A 20,977-nucleotide genomic window follows, 5' to 3' on the forward strand; every position below is an offset into this window, starting at 1 on the left:
CGAGCTTGTTGCCGATGCTGAAATTTTGTGGTCCATGAAAGTCCATCACATCTCACTTTTTGTACTTGTCGTCATCGCAGGTAGGTCAGTTATTTCAATGCATGTTCCCACACAGTGAAGTGGCGAAGTCATTTCCTTGTGGGGACAAGAAATGCACCTATGTGACATGTCATGGCCTTATGCCTTTCTTTCTCTCAGCATTGCATAGAGAGATCGAACAGTAGGAGCTCTATGTCGTGCTTTTTGATGAATTGGCGTCTGACTGTCTGCAATGCAAGCAAATGGGTGGGCACATAAACTTCTGGAACTCTGCTCAGAAAGCGGGGACCAGGTATTATACCTCTGTGTTTATGGCGCACTCCACAGCCAAGGACATTCAAGAAAAGCTGCTTAACGCCCTCGAACCTTTGCCTCTTACAAAGATTCTTCAGGTATCTATGGATGGTCGCAATGTTAATATTAAGAGTTTTAAAGGGCTCCAAGAGTATTTGCAGCAAAACCACCAAGTTCAATGCACAGACTTGGGCACATGTGGCCTCCGCACAATTCACAATGCCTACAGGGCAGGCTTCGCAGCAAGTAAGTCGAGTCTTGATTGCCTGTTGTCGAGTCTAAGAGCTCTATTTAAATATGCTCCAGAACGAAGGGAGGACTTTTCCACAGTTACTGGCCAAGAATGTTTTCCTCTCAAGTTTGTCACTCATCGTTGGGTGGAAAACATTCCTGTAATTGAAAGAGCTTTGGTTGTGTGGTATTACATGAAAGAATACATTGAGGCCAAAAAGAAAGAAGTCATCTTGCCAAAATGTGGATCATTTCACAACCTGTGTGAATTTTACAGCGATGCTTTACTGCCAGCAAAGTTGAATTTTGCACTTGGCATAGCAGTGGTACCAAAGCCTTTCCTAACAGAGTACCAGACAGATAAACCAATGGCTTTTTTTCTTGCCAAGGATTTGGAAACTGTTCTCAGGAAGCTGCTGACCAAGTTTTTGAAATTTTCGGTCCTGTCTGCAAAAGGAATCTTGGGCCTGCTGAAAGTTGACATTGAGAATAGAGAGAATCACATACCACTTGAAAAGGTGGATATTGGGCATAAAGCAGAGCAAATAGTAAAACATTCCAGGTTTGCAGCAGCCAAGCATTCTCCCGTGACCTCTCAAATAAATAAGCAGTTCATTTGGTGAAATATTCCTTTCAATGGAAGCTCAATTCTGAATAGGCAACGTCCTGCACAGATCGTGCTCAATATAAGTATTGGCATGGAAACGTGCTGAAATGCTGGAAAATATGAATGCAAATACAATTATTAACCTTGAATTACTATGTGGGGCCCAAAATGCTCATTCCGGCAGCCACTGTCCAGCGTCACACGAAAATTAGTAGTCAACGTGAAATTGATAGCCATTATTAGCAGCCTGCATGCCAAAGCACGCTCATGTGGTCGCATTGTTTATTTTGGTTATCTGGCTCACACAAATAATGTGAATAAGAGAACAGTTATAAAACATCATTGGCTTAGTGAGGCCCCAAAGTGCTCACCAGGGCAGCCATTCTCAAGTTGCAGGCCCTATGGTGAAGTAGGAGCAGCCAAGGCAAAATTGACCGCCAATCTTGGCAGCCTGCGTGTCGACAGGAAAACAATAGCAGTCGTATCGGAGCCATAGTCAAGTTTACATGCCCCTAAAGGCCAATACATTCAGCCAAGCAATAACAAAAACACACCGTCAGCTCGGTTTACTCCATTACACAGTCATTTAATTTCATCAAGCCACTTGAACAAATAAGAGCAATGCTAAGCAAAATGCCCCTGTTATCCGGCCTGCTTCCATGTAGTTGGGCTGCCCCTGCTGTTTTTTCTAGCCTGTTGAGATGAATAATGCAAATGTCAGAAGGCCCAAAATACTCTATTAGGCAGCCACCTACGAGCATGACGTGCCCTGGGATGAAATAACAGTAGTCGGGGCACGCTTGAAAGGCACCTTTAGCAGTCTGCATTTCAAAGTGCAGTCATGCGTAGCCATTGTAGGTGAAATAGAAGCCTTCAATGCAAAATTGACAGCCACTGTTGGCAGCTTACATGCCAAAGCATAATTATGTGGTGGCATTATTTTGGTTATCTGGCTCAGGCAAGTAATGCGAATAAGAGAACAATTATCAAGCATCATTAGCTTAGTGAGGCCCAGAAAACTCATTTGGGCAACCACCGTCGAGCTTGGTGAACCCTTTGGTTAAATAGAAGCAGTTGGGGGCACGCTTGAAAGGCACCTTTAGCATCTGCACTTCAGTAGCCATTGTAGGTGATACAGCAGTAGGGAACGCGAAATTGACCGCCACTTTTAGCACTTTGCATGCAAAAGAACATTTATATGGTCGCATTCCTTATTTTGGTTATATGGCTCAGGCAAGTCATGCAGATAAGAGAACAATTATCAAACATCATTAGCTTAGTGAGGCCCAAAATACTCATTCGGGTAGCTATTCATAGCAGTAGTTGAGGGCACGTTTGAAAAGCACCATTAGCAGTCTGCACGTCAAAGCGCAGTCATGCCGTTGCCACTGTGGGTGAGACGGCAGCAATCAACGCGAATATGACAGCCACTGTTGGCAGCTTGCATGCAAAAGCACATTCATGTGGTGACATTGTTTATCTTGGTTATCTGGCCCAGGCAAGTAATGTGAATAAGAGAACAATTATCAAGCATAATTAGCTTAGTGAGGCCCAAAATACTCATTTGGGTAGCTATTCATAGCAGTAGTTGAGGGCACGCTTGAAAGGCACCGTTTGAAGTCTGCACATCAAATCACAGTCATGCCGCAGCCATTGTTGTATTTGTTTATCTGACTGGGCAAGTAACACGAATGCAAGCACAATTTTTCACCCTGAATAGCTCTGCTAGCATTGTTTGTACTAAAAAATGTTGAGTTGAATTTGTTTTCTTGAGGCATTTATTTAATTCGCCAGCCTTCAGCATAGCGATTGACGGCCAGGTTCAGAGAATGACATTGGTGAAGTAATAAATGGTGAAAGTTGCAAAAGCTCTCGGTGCACTGCTTTGCTGGGCTGCATTCACTGAAAAATGTCTTCATAACGATGAAAGCGTCAGACAGGAAATGACATGCCACTGCACAATGTTATTCATGTTGAAAATTTTTGCCATCATATGTGATGGGCAGCGAAACCGTCTGTTTACTAAGACTGAAAGCATGAAAAATGCACCAAAATAGCAAGGTGTTGTTTCACAATATGCAGCCTTTCATGTGCACTTCTGGCGAGCTGCCACATGCACTGATGCATAAACATGAACGGAGGTAAGAGTCAATGTTACTGTGCAACCCACATGACGCTTTTAAAAAATGTATCTGTCAACCTTTATGTTTTCATAGGCGATCAAAGTTTGTTTTGAGCAAGTTGGTTAATCACATTACGGCAACAACACAAGAAGCGAGGACAGAAAACACAGCAAGTAAGCAGCGAGTAGGAGAGTAGGCACTAACTCCTGTAGACTACGGAGTTAGTGCTTTGAGTGAGATTGGTTAATTAAAATGTGTAAAAACACTTTGCTGAAAGAAAACTAGCAAAAGCAAATGCTAATATAAAATCAAAGGACAGAAATAAGAGTAAGCGCAAACATGCATGAAAGCAGGCACGTATTCACACACAAACGCGAAAGCTAAGAAAATCTCAAATATAAAGAAATGTGGGAAATAAAAAAAATTAGACAAAACGCAAGAAAACATGCACACATTTACAAACATACGTGGGTAGAGGTATTATAGAAGCGGGTTCACAAGCTGCTGTGCCTACCTTCTCGTATGCTTTTTTTTGCCATTCTCTTAACACTGTCTTGCGAATTTTTAATTGCAACATATCACGAGGATCGAAAAGCAACGCGAAGCTGTGCTGTGGGAAACGATATCGAGCGCTGGCAACACAACTTATGCGTGACTGTGCCACAGCGCGCATTCTACAGCTTGCGCGTGCGGTGAGCACTGGTGGAAAGCAACCAATCGACAGTGCTACACAACACTCAAACACCGCCGTTAGACACTCGGCTATCTCACTGCTGACAACGATCGTTCACGCTAAGTTGATGGTGACAAATCTTTGCGTTGGAGGCTTCTTTTACAAATATTTTCTGTTGAGACGCTCGTAGGTTTGTTTCATGCACACACGCTTTTCTCATTTCTCCTGAGAATGGTTTTGCTCCATCACTTCACCCCGTCCGACGAGAAACGCATCGACACAGTACACGAACACACCCGCCGCTGACAGCAGGCACCAGACTTTGGCAAACTTTTCCCGTCGTAACTTAACTCGGGAGCGAAATAAAAAAAACATGCAACAAACACGCAGGATGTGTGTTTGCAGCGGTCGCCGTGGGATCTTGTTTTCAGGCAAAGCGTAGCGCAGCGTGAACGATGCTCGCTGCAATGTTTCTTCGCCGGATCACGGCTTAGAATAAACTGCACGTGGCACAAATGCGGCATTGTAAGCTCGCAGTAATATTTCTGGCATGATAGACAATCACAAACAGTTTGGGAATTCACTGTGACAAGGGGTTGACGCACACAGTTGACGCAACTTGGCCCAGTTCGAAGCCCGGGCAGCCATCTTCTCCGACGGTGGGGTCACTGGCTGTCCGGCTCATGACGTCGGTTCAGAATGCGCACCCATTGGTGGATGCACATGTGCATCTGCCTCGGAGGAGTAAACGCCCCCTTTTTTCTAAACTTGTATCCAACTATAGGTAAACATACTCCTTCACAGACTCTAGAGGCTGACGGCGATCCTGAACGGTTATTCCCTTGCCAAGCTATTGATCGTTATCTTTGTCTTCGGCATATTAATCTTCAACCCCACTCTTACACTCTGTCTGTTAAGGTCCTCAATCGTTTGTTGAAACTTGTCCCCAGTGTTGCTGAACAGGACAATATCGTCTGCAAATCGAGGGTTACTGAGAGATTCGCCGTTGATCCTCACTCCTAAGCTTTCCCAGTTTAATAGCGTGAATGCTTCTTCCAAGCACGCAGTGAGTAGCATTGGAAAGATTGTGTCTCCTTGTCTGACCCCTTTCGTGATAGGTATCTCTCTGCTTATCTTTTGGAGAATTAAGGTAGCTGTGGAATCTCTGTAGATATTTCCTCAGATATTTACGTAGGTCTCCTGTACTCCTTGATTACGTAATGCCTCTATGACTGCTGGTATCTCTACTGAATCAAATGAACCTTTTTGTAATCTACGAAAGCCATATTTCTCAATTATCTGATTGATGACATGGATGTGATCCATTGTAGAGTATCCCTTCCAGTAGCCAGCCTGCTCACTTGATTGACTAGACTAAAGTCCAGTCTTGCCCTTATTCTATTTGAGAATATTTTGGTGAATATTTTATACAGTACTGGGAGTAAGCTAATGGGCCTATAATTTTTCAATTCTTTAACGTCTCCCTTTTTGTAGATTCGTATAATGTTTGCATTCTTCCAGTTTTCTGGGACCCTTGCAGTCGATAGACACTTGGTATGTAGAGCCGCCAGTTTTCCAAGCATTATGTCGCCTCCAACTTTGATTAAATCGACTGTTATTCCATCTTCTACTGCCATTCTTGCTCGTTTCATGTCTTGCAAGGCCCTTCTGACTTCATCGCTAGATATAGGAGGAGTTTCTGTATCCTGTTCATTACTGTTTCTAATAGAGGTATCCGGACTCTTCTGGGTACTGTACAGGTCAGTATAGAATTTTTCCACTGCTTTTACTATACCTTTGAAATTGCTGATGGTATTACCCTGCTTATCTTTCAGGGCATACATCTTGGTTTGTCCTATGCCAAGTTTCCTTCTCAGTGATTTCATGCTGCGTCCATTTTTTACGGCTTCTTTAGTCTTTCTCACAGTATAATTTCGAATGTCCCTTGTTTTCTCCTTGTTGATCAGTTTTGACAGTTACGCGAATTCTATCTTATCACTTGAGTTGGACACTTTCATTTTTTGTCTTTTCTTTATTAGGTCCTTTGTTAGTTGATAGAGCTTGCCTACTGGTTGCCTTGGTGCCTTGCCTCCCACTTCAATTGCCGCCTGTGAAGCCAGCCTCGTTACGGTTTCATTAATTACCTCTATGTCATCATCATCATCTCTCTGTTCTAAGGCTGCATATTTGTTTGCAAGTACCAGCCTAAATTTGTCTGCTTTTACCCTTACTGCCTCTAAGTTGACCTGTTCTTTCTTGACCGATTTTACTCTTTCTCTGTTTAAATTAAGGTGGATCCTGGCCCTGACTAACCTATGATCACTGCACTTTACCCTACCTATCAATTCTACGTCCTGCACTATACTGGCATCAGCCGAAAGTATAAAATCAATTTCATTTCTTGTTTCACCATTAGGGCTATTACGGGTCCACTTTTTGTTCCTACACTTCCTGAAAAAGGTGTTCATTCTTCGCAGCTTATTCCTTTCCACGAATTCCACCAACATCTTTCCTTGAGTGTTCCTAGAATTGACGCCGAAGTTGCTAATTGCTTGTTCACCGACCTGCTTTTTACCCACTTGCAGTCTCCTATTACTACAGTATACCGAGCTTGTACTTTTGTCATCCCTAATTCAACATCTTCATAAAACTGATCTATTTCATCATCATCATGAGTGGAGGTTGGAGCGTAGGCTTGTACTACTTTTAATCTATACCTTAGCATACTTTTTCCTTGCGAGCGAAAAATCTTCAATTTTTTTAGTATTCTTTTGCAGTAAGTGCAACCTGCATTAACTATAATTTTTTTTTTTTTGCGCTTCTGCCCTACTCCAATCTTTGTTTTTGTTTTACTTAAGACTTTGTGATCTGTTGCCCTTCTCCCTATCGCCTTCTTCCTTTCCTTTTGTCTTTATCAATCGTATGGATGTTTTCAAACTGAATAACAATTTTTAAAGAACTTCTATATATAGTATGGGCCCTAGCACTCTAATAGAGGGCCTTGAAAGGTCTCCGTGGGATGCTTGAAATTCCTCGAAATTCCTTGAAAATCCTTGGATTTCCTTCTTTTCAACCTGTACGAACCCTGTGTATAGCCTTTGACCTATGGCAACCTAAGAGACGTAGCCTGCCCCACTACACAAGTTATCATGTTTTCATCTCATTTATTTCCTGCTTCAAAGAGCAGCTGACCTCGGGGAAAAAAAGCTGTAGCTTGACAAGCTCCCAAGGCCCATAATGTTTGTTGACAATGACACCATCAAGCAGGTGGCACAAAGATGGGATGCAGAAACATTAAGCATGATTCACGTTCTAGTAAAAACAGAGCACTTCTGCAGTTTAAGATACAGTCGAACCTGACTATATCAAACCCATTTACATAGAATTATTCTGTATACAGTAACCTCTCAGTTGTACGAGCGTCGGTTTATCGAATATTTCAGAATAACGAACTTTTTAAAAATCCCCGGCAGTTTTCTTATAGATTCTATGCAAAAATGTTTCACTTAAACGAATTTCGGAACAGTCGATATTTCAGTTTAACGAACTCGCTCAGAGGACCAAGGCTTATATTAAACGCAGTTTCACGCCCTGCACTGCAGGCACAACCGATGCCCGCTCTCATGAAACCGCCGCTCCAGCGGCAATGTAACATCGCTGGCGCTACAGCGCCCCTGGGGCAAAGCGGCGGCATGGGAAACGAGCGGCAACGAGGCATGGCCTCCGAGATCGCCGGCACAAGATGAGCAAGCATGTGATCTCGGAGGCCATGAACAAAGTAACATTGCTGGCGCTTACAACGCCGCCAGAGCAAAGCGGCCATCTGTCACACGACAAACCACGTGGTGTGTGTTCTTTATTCTATGGTGGCATCATAGAGAAAAAAATTGGTGGCATGGTCGTCGTCTCTTTCTTTCCAGTCTCGTCGGTTCCGCTTGTGCACACAAAGGCAGCATTATAACACTATGAATGCCATGTTTTTTGCTCCATGAATTGCACTTCAAACTTCTGACTCTGTATGCCATGTCTTATGTTGGTCTAGTGAATATTCAGTTTAGTGAACTTTCAGTTAAGTGAACTATTTCCTTCGTTCCCTTGAAGTTCACTCAAGTGAGAGTTCACTGTATTGAACAATTTCTGAACACTGTGCAGTTACAATGAGTATATATAGCTAAAATTATGCTTAGATCGAACAAAAATAGCAGCGACTCCCGATATATCAAATGACAAGCGGTGCGAAAGTGCCTCCAGAAGTTGGGTTTGCCTCCATCTAACCGCTCATTCTGGCCCGCCCGCAGTGCTTGCTCAGACAGCCAATCAGAGGCTCTTGTGCCCTCGTCGTGCAGGATGGCACAAGTGCGAGTTGTCTTGCTGCTTTTCTGGTTCATTGTGTTTACGCCTTGTGGGCCTTCTCCCGCAGTGTTGCCATGATGAAGCGGCAGAATTTGCTTTTCGCCTTGAAGCTTGAAATTATAAATCAGGTCAAACGCGGTGAAAAGTTGGATAACCCCACAGCGTGCAAGATTCCGAGGAGTACTCTCAGCACGATCTTGAAGAATAAGGGGGAGATTAGGCTTAAAGCGGACAAATTTGCGACCCGGTGCCCGTAACACCCGACGCATACGCACGGCTGTGTACAAGTGGTTCATTCAAAATTGCTTCAGACCTGCCGGCATCCACGTGCCCGGTGATGACTGTAAATTCTGATGAATGCGACGAAGCCGTTGCCGGTGTTGTCGAAGTTTGGAGCGAGCTGTCAGAATTTCCAGAAGCCGTTGATGAGTCAACGGTCTACGAGTTTGCGAGTGCAGATGATGGTGTCGCAACATGGGAGAGCCCGAAAACGAAGACTACATTGCTGATATCGTACCGAGCACAAGTGAAAGTGGGCACAATGAGGAAAGCAACAATGGTCCTTTGCCCACATCCTCCTGCACTCGCACTAATCCGGTGCTTCTGCTCGGATGTGGAAGGTTGCGGCCTCAGCTGCTCCAACTCTTTAGACAATCTGGAGAAGTGCGTGCGTCGCAGGCAGCGAAATTGCCCAAACAGAAGAAACGACAGGACTATTTCATGCGAAACTAAGCTAGTTTCATCAATAAAGTGATTTTATAAATGGTATGTGCTTTTATGACGTGCAATTCTTTAGCAGGCTTATATTGAATTATGCCCTATATCGAACTGATATTCACTTTCTGCAAGTTCATTATAGCCTGGTTTGACTGTACACACAAAACAAGTAAAATACAAAATTTAGGGCTTGAAGAATTCAACTTTAGAAGAATAGATACAGGGATAATGGCACTAATTTGATTGTAGCAAGTACATTGGCTGTAAAGTTAGGTAAGAAAGAAAAAAGCGATGACAAGGTTTTATATCACAAGTGTAAAGAACGGAGACAATATACAAAAGCATAATGAGACGCTCCCAACTCATGCTGTACTTCAATGCGCAATTTGAAGAAGAAAAAAAATGTTAGCACGCATGATCAAGATATGATATTTACCTACTGGCACAGTTTGAAGAAATAAATGTTAGCACACATGATCAAGATATGTTTACCTTCAGGCAGGTTTCACTACATATTTCTGCTAGCTACATATTTCACTTTTAATCGGTGCTTCAGAAAGGATCAGCCAAACCATACACAAATGAAAAAAAACTCTTATCGAAAGAACACTCGGAGGTCAGCATTGCTGCTTCTGTTAAAATCAAGGGATGCATCATAGAGGCGGTTCAATAATGCTGGAAGATAATATTTAAGCATCTGTTGCCCGTAGTTAGTCCGTGATGTGTTAAGAGTGTAGTGCTTTGGCTGGCATTGTGGGTATGCCGGCAATAGCAGTTTTAGATTGGTTAGTTCTGACAGAGTTAAAACGTCCTGAATTTCCTGTTTGTAGCGTAAGCACAGACGTATATCGAAAAGACTGAATATTCGTGGTACATTGCTGTCGTGGAAGAAGTCTGCGGAGGGGCAATCATAAGGTTGGTTGAAGGAAATTCGTAAGGCCTTCTTTTGAAGGAGGTAGATTTTTTTAAGAGTGATGTACGAAGCACTTCCCCATACTAGGTTACAGTAATGCAGTTGGGACATGAAAAGGGTTTGAAACAGAGGCAGTTTAATTTTAGGCAAGGAAAAATGGCGATACTGAGAAAGTATGCCAACCACACAAGCAACCTTGAGGCACGCATGATCTACATGGGTATCCCAGAGCGGTTCTTCCGTAAACCAGATTCCTAAAGATTTAAAAGTGTTAACAATCTCTATTGTACATGAGGCATAGCAAAGTGGGGTCAAAAGAACATTGCTTTCATTTTCGAAGTGTTCATTTGTAATGCATTACACTTTACCCAGTGGGCAAGCACTGAAAGAGTTTCATTTGCAAGGGTAATGAGGTCGTCTGGGCTGTCCCCGTTAAAGAAAATGCTCGTTTCACCCGCATATGTTATAAAGTATGCATTCTTATTAATATTAATGATATCATTAATGTATAAATTAAATAGCAGTGGGCCCAAAATACTTCCTTGCGAGATGCCAGCTTTAATTTGTGTCATGCACGAGTAACTCCCATTGATATCAACGTACTGATATCTGTGTGATAAATAAGAGCGAATTGGCTCCAGAAAATGACCTCTGATACTTTCATCTCATGAATTTTTGTAAGAAGAATGTCATGGCTAATGCTGTCAAAAGCCTTTTTGAAATCTATGAAGACACCAAGTACAATCCTTTTTTGCTTCAAAGTTTTGTAATATAAGTTCTTTCTGGGCTACTAATGCAGTTTCAGTGGAAAATCCGTGTTGAAAGTTGTGTTGAAAATGGGTAATAATATGGTGATCCAAAAATTGCTGCAGGCATTTAGCAATTACTTTCTCAAGTCCTTTGGAAAAAACTGGTAAAAGGGATATTGGTCTATAGTTAGCGATATTATTGCGATCACCTTTTTTAAACGCTGGTATTACTCTAGCTAGTTGCATTTGCATGGGAAAAATACCGCTCATTCACACATTGCAGTACATTTTGGGTTCATCTTTCTCTGGTGGCCTTCCTTTTCACATATCTGGCGTATGTATATATCTCCTTTTTCTGCAGTTAGCGAAGGCTTTGCAGCTAGCCTGTGTTCGCTCCGTATCTCCGTCGTATGCTTAGGTGGCAGCTCAAAACCGATATGTGTTCGACTGCAGGCCGTTGATCTAAGAATGCACTGATTGCACTCGCTACATTAGACACACGTACATTGGCTTGTTGCTCTCATGATCGCGACCAATGTGTGAAACGTTTCGCTGATCACAGGCAGCGTGCGTTTTCATGCGCCAGCCGCGTTCCCAGCTCCTTAGGGTCAAAATGAGAAGAACAATCAGCCACAACAAACTTTCTGAAATCGAAGCCCAAGCAGGTCGGCACGAAATTTTATGCGTATGAGACCTACCCGATAACCTGCTTTTTCATTTCTTGTGCTGACACAACGCCAACTCATCAATGTCGCCGGTGGGCGACGTGATCGCTACGAGCAGGGATCCTCGAGCTATTGCTATCGAGTATACAATCACTTACGCGCGATTTCGCGTCTTGTCATCCGCCGCGTCAGAGGCCATCTGTTGCGCTGCGCAAGATAAGGTTGGGCCAGTGCGCATTCTGCACCGAGTCGTGTGAAAGTGATCGTATCCCTGAATGCAACTGTATATTTTCAAGCTGGCAACGCATAAATGCGCCAACTACGTCGAGCGCGCGCCGGCCTCACCGGGCGCTGTCATGCTGGTAGCATGTTTGCATTTGGCCAGCTGTCCCGGCGTTTGATTTTGCAAACTTCGGGCAGGTTCGGGTTGTCTTGGGATCCCAGCCCACGTGACTTCCTATCGGAACCGGAACTAGCTGGCTGCCATCTAGTTGCCAGCGGTCTGCCAGAACTCCGAAAATCGAAGAGGCCCAGTATGTAGCTGCCCGCCGCAGCAGCTTCACTGCAATCCTCGCCCACCCGTCTTGCGTGAAAACACCGACGAGCACTGTTCCTCATTTCGGTACCAGCAAATCTCCAGGGTCGTCGAACACGGCGTTCACAGCTATTGCCGCCAATCTTATTGTGATAAGAATCTTCGCCTATCTGTTTCACAGCGCTTAATGCCATCAGAAGCGTATCGCACACTTTTAATAGGCGATAACCGAAACGTGCCGCCGTTCCCTGCTGCAAACTGCGATCATATACATTTTCCGTCCATTAGATCCCATGTGAACAAGAGAAGGCGCGAGGTGTGCACGCGATCGAGAACAGTATATAGCCGCCCGTCTTACGTGAAAATGACAGCACGCACAGTTTCTTATTGCAGTACTAACAAATCTCTGCCTGGGTCATTGCACAACGCATTCACAGCTATCGCTGCCATACCTATTGCCATAACCATCTCCACCTATCTGTCTACTGCGCGTGGTGCATAGTGCCATGGTAGCATACTGCACGCTTTCAGTGGGCAATAATTCAAACGCGCCGCCGTTCCCTGCTGCAGGCAGCGCGATTTGGGCATCATGTTTCGCTTCGGCGGCATCCAGTGTCACTCACCAGCTCGATTTCATTTTGGTTTCCTGTCACCCTCTTAAAACACCATGCAAACACCACGCCACACCGCGGAAAACAACACAATGCGTCTCAGGCTGCCGGTGCACCATCAGTTCGACATGTCTTGTGCCGCAACGATCTGTGTGACGCTTCACATTACGTAGATGTTAACGATAGTTGAGTCTGTTCAATTTTTTCAATTACTTCAGATTGTACCTTTACCCGGCTTAGTATGTTTGTTTTTTTTTCCCACAGTTTTTTCCAAAACATGAATGAGGTTTTACTGTATTTCGCGTGACTAGCACTGCCACATCAACAGGTGGCAGCGTTTACGCACTGTGATAAGATGGTTTGCTTGGCACTGTGCCAAGGATTCTGTCGCTTGTTAACGTTCATGAGTCTTGTGCTAGTTGCCCGAAATTGAAGGTATCCCTGAAGGTGACGGCACACCTTTCTTGGCCATACTCAAGGCAGAATGGCGTAAACGAACAAGGATGAGATAGAAAAACATGGATGAGCACAGTCTGTGTTTCTATCTCGTCCCTGTTCATTTGCACCATTCTTCCTTGAGTATGCATTGCCAACATGCCCAACAGTCACTATTTCTTGGCCACTTGGGGAATAAAGTCACTTGTTTTCTGTTGAATCTCGTGTTTCGAAGTCCCAATTATTCGGACATTCGGCAGTCCCCTTCGAGTCAAAATTGTCGGTCTGCAACTGTATCACTAAATGATTGAAAGGGGTCCACCCTCTGCACCAACTTGGATGGTGTAAAGGAGTTATGGTGTCGCAAGGTTCACTTAAATCAGTTCTAAACTCACCACAACACCATCATAATGTTAGCAAGTTTGCTGTAGAATGCGTATAGATACGCTAGGTGTCTCAGCTGTCGCTATGACTTTGCTGCAGGGTAACATAGTGTTGTAGGATTTCATTAATGTACTTTGAGCTCATATTGGTTTCATTCCTCCTTTTTCTTTGAATGTTGCAGCAAGCAGCAATACAAGAACTCCTAACAGACGAAGCTCACCCAGTCGGCGTGACCGTGATATGCGGCATGATGACCGACGAGACCGTTACCGAGACCGCAACAGCAGTCGGGATTTTGACAAAGACCGAAGGCCCTATGATCGTAACCAGGACCGGGCATCTGATCGGAGCTCAGATCGAAACCAAGACAGAATGCAAGAGCGTGATCGAGTGCAAGACAGGGATCGCCTCCAAGATCGTGACCGAGATCGAATAATGGACCGTGATCGTATTCAAGACAGGCTGCCTGATCGGGTGCAAGACAGAAATAGGTAATAAAAAATTAAGGGAAAGGTATGCACTAATGTGCATAAAGTGTACCTTTACTGAGGTATGGCATTTGAATATTGCATTGCAATGGTCAAGTACGTAATACACTCAGCTGCCTTACACAAATTTAGGTAGTCTTTTTATTCCACTTCATTTGAATGCCAAAAAAAGTCTATAATTCGTGGTTGTAAACAATAATTTTGGTCCTATATTTATGTTAAAAAGTAGGCTTGTGTGAATATGATGATGCAAAGATGTATTTATTGAGGGATGGCTCAAAGGCCTATAATGTGGAATAGGAAAGGGAGGTGTAAGGTCGCTCTGATTGTTCGTGTTCTTAAGTGTCACGAATCGGCCACGTGCTTTGTGTATAGAGAGGGGGTTCACTTCCCCCCCCCATGTCAGCGGGGCAACCGTTTCTGTGTTATGCGGGGTCACAGGGACCGCGCGGTGTTGGGTGACTCGTCGTGGCAGGCGCCAGGAGGGCGAGTGCCGATTCCAGGAAGTCGGTATTGTGCGCACGGTGTTGGCAGTCCGCTGACAGTCACACGAGTCCACACAGACCAGCCTTGAAAGGGACCGCTGTACACGGTATTGTGGGTCTGGCTCCCGAGTACATGACTAATTGGAGGCGCCGCCGAGGTTAAGAAGGGATTAGCAACCTTGACCCCGTGCCGCATATACGGCGCAGGTATCTATTCTTCTACGCGTCCAGAACGCAATCGCCAGCCTTGTTGTTGGGTGCGACTGCCTGTGTGGTGAAGGCCAGCTTACAGTGCACGCTGTAGGGATGCGGTGCACACGTGAAGAGTGCATTCGGACGGCGGCGTCTTGTAAACACGCACTTGGAGAACTTTGTCTTGTAGACAATATGTTTGAAGGACAAGGAGGGCCATCAGTCTCCCACACGGACAAACTTTGAGTACAGCTGTACTACGTGGTGTCGATGCCCCTGCTTCCGAGACATTTGCGGCCTAGAGACGCCCTTGGGATTTGAGGCGGCCTAGCGATAACTTGTTCGGGCCTGGCGTGTTTTGCTGAGCCCGTCACTAACTACGGAGAAATGAGAGGGCAACGGTGTTTTAGGGAAGAAGGAAAAGAGCTTTGTTTTCCAATATGTTTATTTTTAAGAGTAAGCCCATCCCTGTGGGTTGTGGCTTAACAAACGGTTCACTCTGATTGGCAACTGAACCTGGAGGACGGGCCAACGGCCCTACCGCCTTTTTTTTCTTTGTATATTTGGGCTATAAAAATCAGGACGACATGCTGTCCCTTAGACTTGGCTGAAATCAGAATTGCTGATAGATCAGTGAGCCTCCGTACTAGGTACGTTAAAACGAGTCTGGGCTCTAACAGTCATTGAGACAGTCGAAGAGTGAGACTTTGTTTCTCAATTGTTCAAGTTTGCAATGTATTTGTTTTACCTGCCATGTATATAGAAAAGTTTAACTATAAATATTTCTTGTACATCTGATCTCCATCGCTTCCTGTCTGCATTTGATCAACAACTGCCGATCATCGTCCGAGAGGCTTCAAGTTCCAACTGAGAAGCGAGGAAAACAGAGAACGAACGAAACTTTATTGGAGGGGAGAGGCGTATTCAGAGCCGTCCTAGGAGCTGCGTGTCCTTGGCGATAGTCAAGAGCGAGTCCAGAATGACACTGTCGGAATCCATCGAGCCAGTTGCTGGTCTAATTTCCTCGTAGAATGACGCTCGTACCACCCTCGGGTGGTGGTCCTGCTGCTGAGCGTGTCGCTGGCACTCCCAAAACAGGTGGGCTACGGATGGGCGCGTGGCCATGCCACAGTCAGGGCTCCTCTGTGGCTGCTGGGGTGCTTCTTGGTCCGCTGAGGCTGTGGAGGGGCCGGGTTCTTGCGACCGAAGGGAGTTAGGAGACGGAGATGGATGAATTCTTTCTCGATGTGGCTGGTACTGCCACCACCGCTACAGCATGTTCAGTGTGAGGACGAAGCATCGGTTGGCTGCTGCTCCTCTCAGAGCTCTGTCTGGGTCATACAGTGCTCCATTTGTAGTGCTGCTTGTGCGGGGGGGTGAGGGTTTCTGAAGGGTCCCGGGAGACGACACGGTTGGAAAGAAGGGTGCGCGCCGCCTCGTATGCTCTTTTGCCTCGACGCCCTGGTGACCAGGGATCCAATGAAGTGTTGCAGTGACCTTGTGGGCCTCTGCACGCCTGAAGGCCTGCTTGACTAGGAATACTTCTGATGAGGCTGTGTGGCGAGACTTGCAGGCATGCAGTGCATATTGAGAGTTTGTGTATATATCAATGTGTTTTGCTTGCATGGTGCTTGAGACTCTATCTAATGCCCAGACTTGCGCGGCGTTCAAGTTCTGTTGGGTCGTCGGCATCAGAAGTTGTATAGGTAGAATGTGTCCCACAAGAACCCACTACGTGGTAGGTGACTGCTCCATCGCTGGTGCGTGGGTCGAAAGTGGCGTCAGTGTACACTTGTTCATGGCTTGGTGGTCTGTCTGCCAATCTCTGCACGGGATGAGCAGCAAATGCTGCCCGGCGGTGTGCATGTTGGGCACTCATGTTTTGGGGCATTGGCGTAATGTCAACAACAGCAATGTTATCACATGGTGGAATTCCCAATGGCAGTTGTGGTAAAGTTTATATATCCTTTTCCATGTAGGCCAGTAGAGTTCTGCCTTGTCTGGTGTTCTTCAGGCGTTCGTCGTGTCCTGCCTTCAATGCTTAAATGGTTGCACGGAGGGTAGGCAACTTTGCATAGTGATGTAGCTCCCGGACACGAGTGTGTTTCGAGAGCCCTGTGATGACGTGGAGAGCTGATCTGTGGAGTACCTCTAGCTGTGTCCAGTGCCGAGCAAGCAGGTCATAACAGCGTGCTCCGTATATCGCTCAGGATGTCAGCAAGGCACTAACAAGTTTTTGGCATACATCGGTACCAGCACCGCCCATGCGGAAACAGATTCGTTTTATGAGATGCAGTGTTGTGCCATATCCGACGAAGGTCTGCGAGCCACGCATCTGCTGTGCCTGTGTAGTCAATAGGTTTCCTGAGACTGCACACCGATTTTTCCGTTCGCTGCAGTGTTTTGCCTCCGAGAGTGAGCGCGAGGGCTGCTTTGTCCTGTGTTGAACCTGGGATCACCACGTATGTTGTCTTCTCTGGAGATGGCTGCATGCCAGTTTGTGGCAGGTAGTGGTCAATAACGTGAAGTGCCGCCTACAGGGCCTCCTGCTGGTCGTCAATTGGTCGTGTTGCAGTCTATAACGTGATGTTTACTGTGAAGCCCAGTTCAGAAATAGCCTCCAGTCGCTCAGAGGAGGGGTAACAGTATGGAGCCTTGTGGGACACCCACCATGTTTGGGTAAACCTTCCCATCGCCTCCGTCTACCCGTATGGAAAAAGTGCAATCCTGAAGGAAGGAACGCACAAAGTTGAGGGGGCGGCCTGTGATTCCGTCCCTCTCTGCTGTCTTGATGATCCCTCATGCATCAGTGTCAAAAGCTTTACAGAGGTCCACCGCCACAAGGATGCTCGAGTGGCGATTTGTGCAACCGACTGTCTTTTGACGCAGTACACCTTCCCTCACAAACAGGAGGCTATCATGAGTGCCAAGGTTTGGTTGAAACTCTGTCTGTGCTGGATGGAAGCGACCCTCGGTTTCTAGAAAGCGAGATATGCATGGTCAGGGCCATTCGCTCCACCAGCTTACACGTAGTCAGAGAGAGAGATACAGGGCGCATGTTCGACAGTACATCTGGCTGTTTGTTTGGTTTCGGTATGGGTGTGACTATCAAATGCTTCCATCCTGCTGGGATTTCATCGTTGGCCCACACTGTGTTAATCTCATCGAGAAGTTGCTTCTTTGCGTATTCTTCAAGATTCCTCAGAGCTGCCGACATCCCGGCGTCATGGCCTGACGCTCTGCGCGCTTTGATGGAAGAAAGTGCCTGTTTGAGCTCGAAAAGTGAGAATGGGGCCTGGAGGCCCTTATCAGTAATAGGTGGCGTTTTCCGGTAAATGTCGGCGTTCGAGGGCATCGACGGTTGGGGAAAAACGTCTTGGCAGCATCATCTTGGAGCTGGCTGACTGACTGGCCAGTTTTGAGCAAGATGTTCGAAATAGCACTGCGTGTTTTACGCTGATCTGTCATAGCCTTGAACGTGTGCCGCACCTTATGGAGGCCAGTTCTTTCGTTGAATGATGAGCAGTGGTGGCTCCAACGTTTCCGATAAAGGCGCTTGGCGTATCTTCTAGCGACGGCAGTGCGACGTCGAAGTCGCACATGGTCGCGATGTCGTCGGCCATTGTCTGCGTACGTCAGCTGTGCTCGCTTGCGCGCATCCCAAAGGTTTAGCATGTGTATGTCCGGCGCCGGAGCATCAGCTCTTACTTCACTTTTGGTAGTGGCTATGCGCGGGGCACGTGATGTCCGCTCTTGCTCTTGCACGAATGCAGTCTTGAGTTGCTCCACAAACGCTCTTCTGTAGGCATCCCATCTTATCGTGTGCACAGTGCACCCGGCTACAAGCTTTCGTCCCACATTCAAAGTAATCCACAGTGGATAGTGGTCGCTGTCCCAGGCGTCTGGATCGCATCGCCAGTCTTTCACGTAGGCTGGTGTGGACAACGTCGGGTCCGGGGTCGTATTACATTGTCCACTATGCAGGGCGGCGCGGGTGGGGTAGTCAATGTCATTCACGAGCATTAAGTCAGCTGATTCCGTGGCGTCTGCAAGTGCCGTTCCATGGGGCGTGTGATAATCATAGCCCCACTGCGGATGCTTGGTGTTGACATCGCCACCTATCAGGAAGTTGTCGTTTGGGTAACGTCTCCGCAGAGCGTGAATTCATGTGAACGAGCCGCGTGTGTGGGTGCTAACTTCCGGGCGCATGTATACCAATACTAGCACTGCATTGCGCTTTGCAATCTTCCAGTGGACAGCCACCACCTCCTGCACAGCAGTCGAGTACTGAGAAGTGTCAATCTGAATTTGCAAAATGTCTGTGCAAAGACAGACGCTTGTCCTTGTATCACAAATTCGTCGGCTGCACTGGTGATACCACTGGGCTGCAGGTTTCGGGGTCGTTTCCTGTTTCGATGCTCTATTGATGGTTGGTAGTAACCATTGAACTGTTGTAGTGTCCCATCTATGCCATTAATCTCTTGAAGTAAAAGTGCCAGGGGGTGTCCAACACAGTCAAACAAACAGGTGCCGAGCCCCCAGCAGTTCCACTGTAGCACGTGTGGAGTGGGACTGTTGAGGGCTGTACATGCAGCCGGGTGGCTATTGACACGAGGCAAAGAGTGTTGTAGCAAGCCATATTACTGGCTAGAAGTGCTTCTCCTGCACTTGTAGGAGAGGATGGAGGATGCAAAAGTTGTACCAGCTGAGGCAAGTCTGTCTGCTGTGTGGTAGTAGCGGCTGTTGCATTTTAATGAGCTCCTGCAGATTGCATGGCTGCTGCTGTTGCTAGGCACGAAGCCATTCGAGCAGTGCTGCTTGCCTTTTTTCATTCTCTTGTGGTTTCTGCCGCAGTTCGGTGTTCTGTCGTGCGAGTTCTGCCCTTCTACACTGTCTTTCAATGTATCGACCAGCTGCAATGGTGAAGGTACCATCAGTGTGGTATAAGGTGAAGAGTTCGCCAGTTTGTCTCCACTTGGTTGAGTTCGCTTGAGCGCTGCTGCGTAGTTGAGGTTGCAGCCGTTTCCTCCCGCTGTTGGTTATGCGCAGTTCTTTGAAACAATCTTGTTCACTGCTTCCTTAATGGTACATGGCTGCGTTGAGATGTTTTCGTGCTCAAGTAGCTGCTGCGTAGATATAACGTTATGAGACTGGACAATTCTACTGCGGCTTCTCGATCGGTGCGCCGTGCCTTCTACGACTGGTTAGCAATTTTTGTGTCGGACTTCAGTTTAGCTGGGCACTTCAGGTCAGTTGCCGTGTGACCTTCTTCTTCACAGTTGGGGCACCTGTGCGTGCATTCATCGCCGGTACTGCTATCTTCGTGTGTCTTGCCGCATGTAGTACGTACCACTTTGTTCGGGCAGACATCCTTTTTATAACCAAAGCGATGACAGCAATTACACATGATGCTTTTAGGTTCGTAAATCGAAACTCTGGTAATGCATCCGTAATACACGACGGTGTTATGGGGATGGCATCCTTCAAAAGTCAGTAGACATGTCCCATGCTTCCCCATTGGGCGGGCGTCAAGGACGCTGCGTAGCCGCTTCCTCGCTTCAGTGTTCGGTTGGCGTCGTCAAAGCTGATTGTCCCTGGTGTTGTTCATGGTGATCAGATATAGGTAGCTTCGATGATCTAGGCTCGGTCATCAATGCAGCTGTGGCCGTGCATTAGGTTTAGCAAGGCTGCCCACTGGTGCATAAAAGTGGCCGTAAAACGACCAACATGCAACGCATCTTTTCGAGGCTTGTCTCGATGCATGGCCGATGCGACACCGATGAAGAGGATGTGCGACAGAAGAAGGTTAAACGCGAACAGCACATGTAACTGTCAAAGAGAGTCGGAGTGCCAGGAATAAACGTGCTCTCGCATCCGAACCGGAAGTTGATTTCCCTATGTGAATATAAATTTTCTGGTTCGAAGCGAAGTCAAAGAAAATAGTAATTAGTGTTAGATAATTTCTGCCCCTGTCACACGGGCACCCGCAAACGCCTTTTAATGAGGGAGATGCACACTCAGTGTCAGACGGTTGCCCTTCCACTAAGGGAATTCAATGGAGCTTTTGGTCAAGGAAAATTAGCGATCCCCCTCAGTGGATGAAGCACGCACTATCGTGCCCATACTGGTTGTTGTAAAACTGTAAATTTAATTATTATTTCCATTAAAATTAATGTTGCCTGTGTTTATAACATTTCTATTGAATTAAAAGTTTGAGCAAAATTCAGCCACAGTTATACTTGCTGCTGCACAATACTCTCGACCTAGGGCGCTTGGTGCCATGTTTTTCTCGTCTTTCAGGGCACTTACATGAAAACAGAATCAGGTCGAGTTGATTTGTCAAGCTGGAATATGCCGGTTGAGTTCGTGTAAACGCTGCCAGTTGAGCTGAACAAGTGTCAAGTCAGGCTCAGTATGCCCGACTGCTTGGGGTAGGTTGACCCAGCCCGACCCATTTGCAGTGTGCATGTAAACGCGGACGGG

General features: G+C 46.2%; 1 protein-coding gene across 4 annotated transcripts in view; it reads left to right on the top strand.

Annotated features, from left to right (window-relative positions):
• The window catches only part of LOC126547179 (cell division cycle and apoptosis regulator protein 1-like), a 261,069-nt gene that overhangs the window by 99,647 nt on the left and 140,445 nt on the right, over nucleotides 1–20,977 (top strand). For all 4 annotated transcript variants that reach the window (XM_050195056.3, XM_055062798.2, XM_055062796.2 and 1 more), the window contains one exon: nucleotides 13,511–13,820. In XM_050195056.3, coding sequence (XP_050051013.1) covers nucleotides 13,511–13,820 — 310 coding nt within the window. The remainder of the gene's footprint in view (nucleotides 1–13,510; nucleotides 13,821–20,977) is intronic.

The sequence above is a fragment of the Dermacentor andersoni genome, chromosome 1 (assembly GCF_023375885.2).
Source record: "Dermacentor andersoni chromosome 1, qqDerAnde1_hic_scaffold, whole genome shotgun sequence".
NCBI lineage: Eukaryota > Metazoa > Arthropoda > Arachnida > Ixodida > Ixodidae > Dermacentor > Dermacentor andersoni.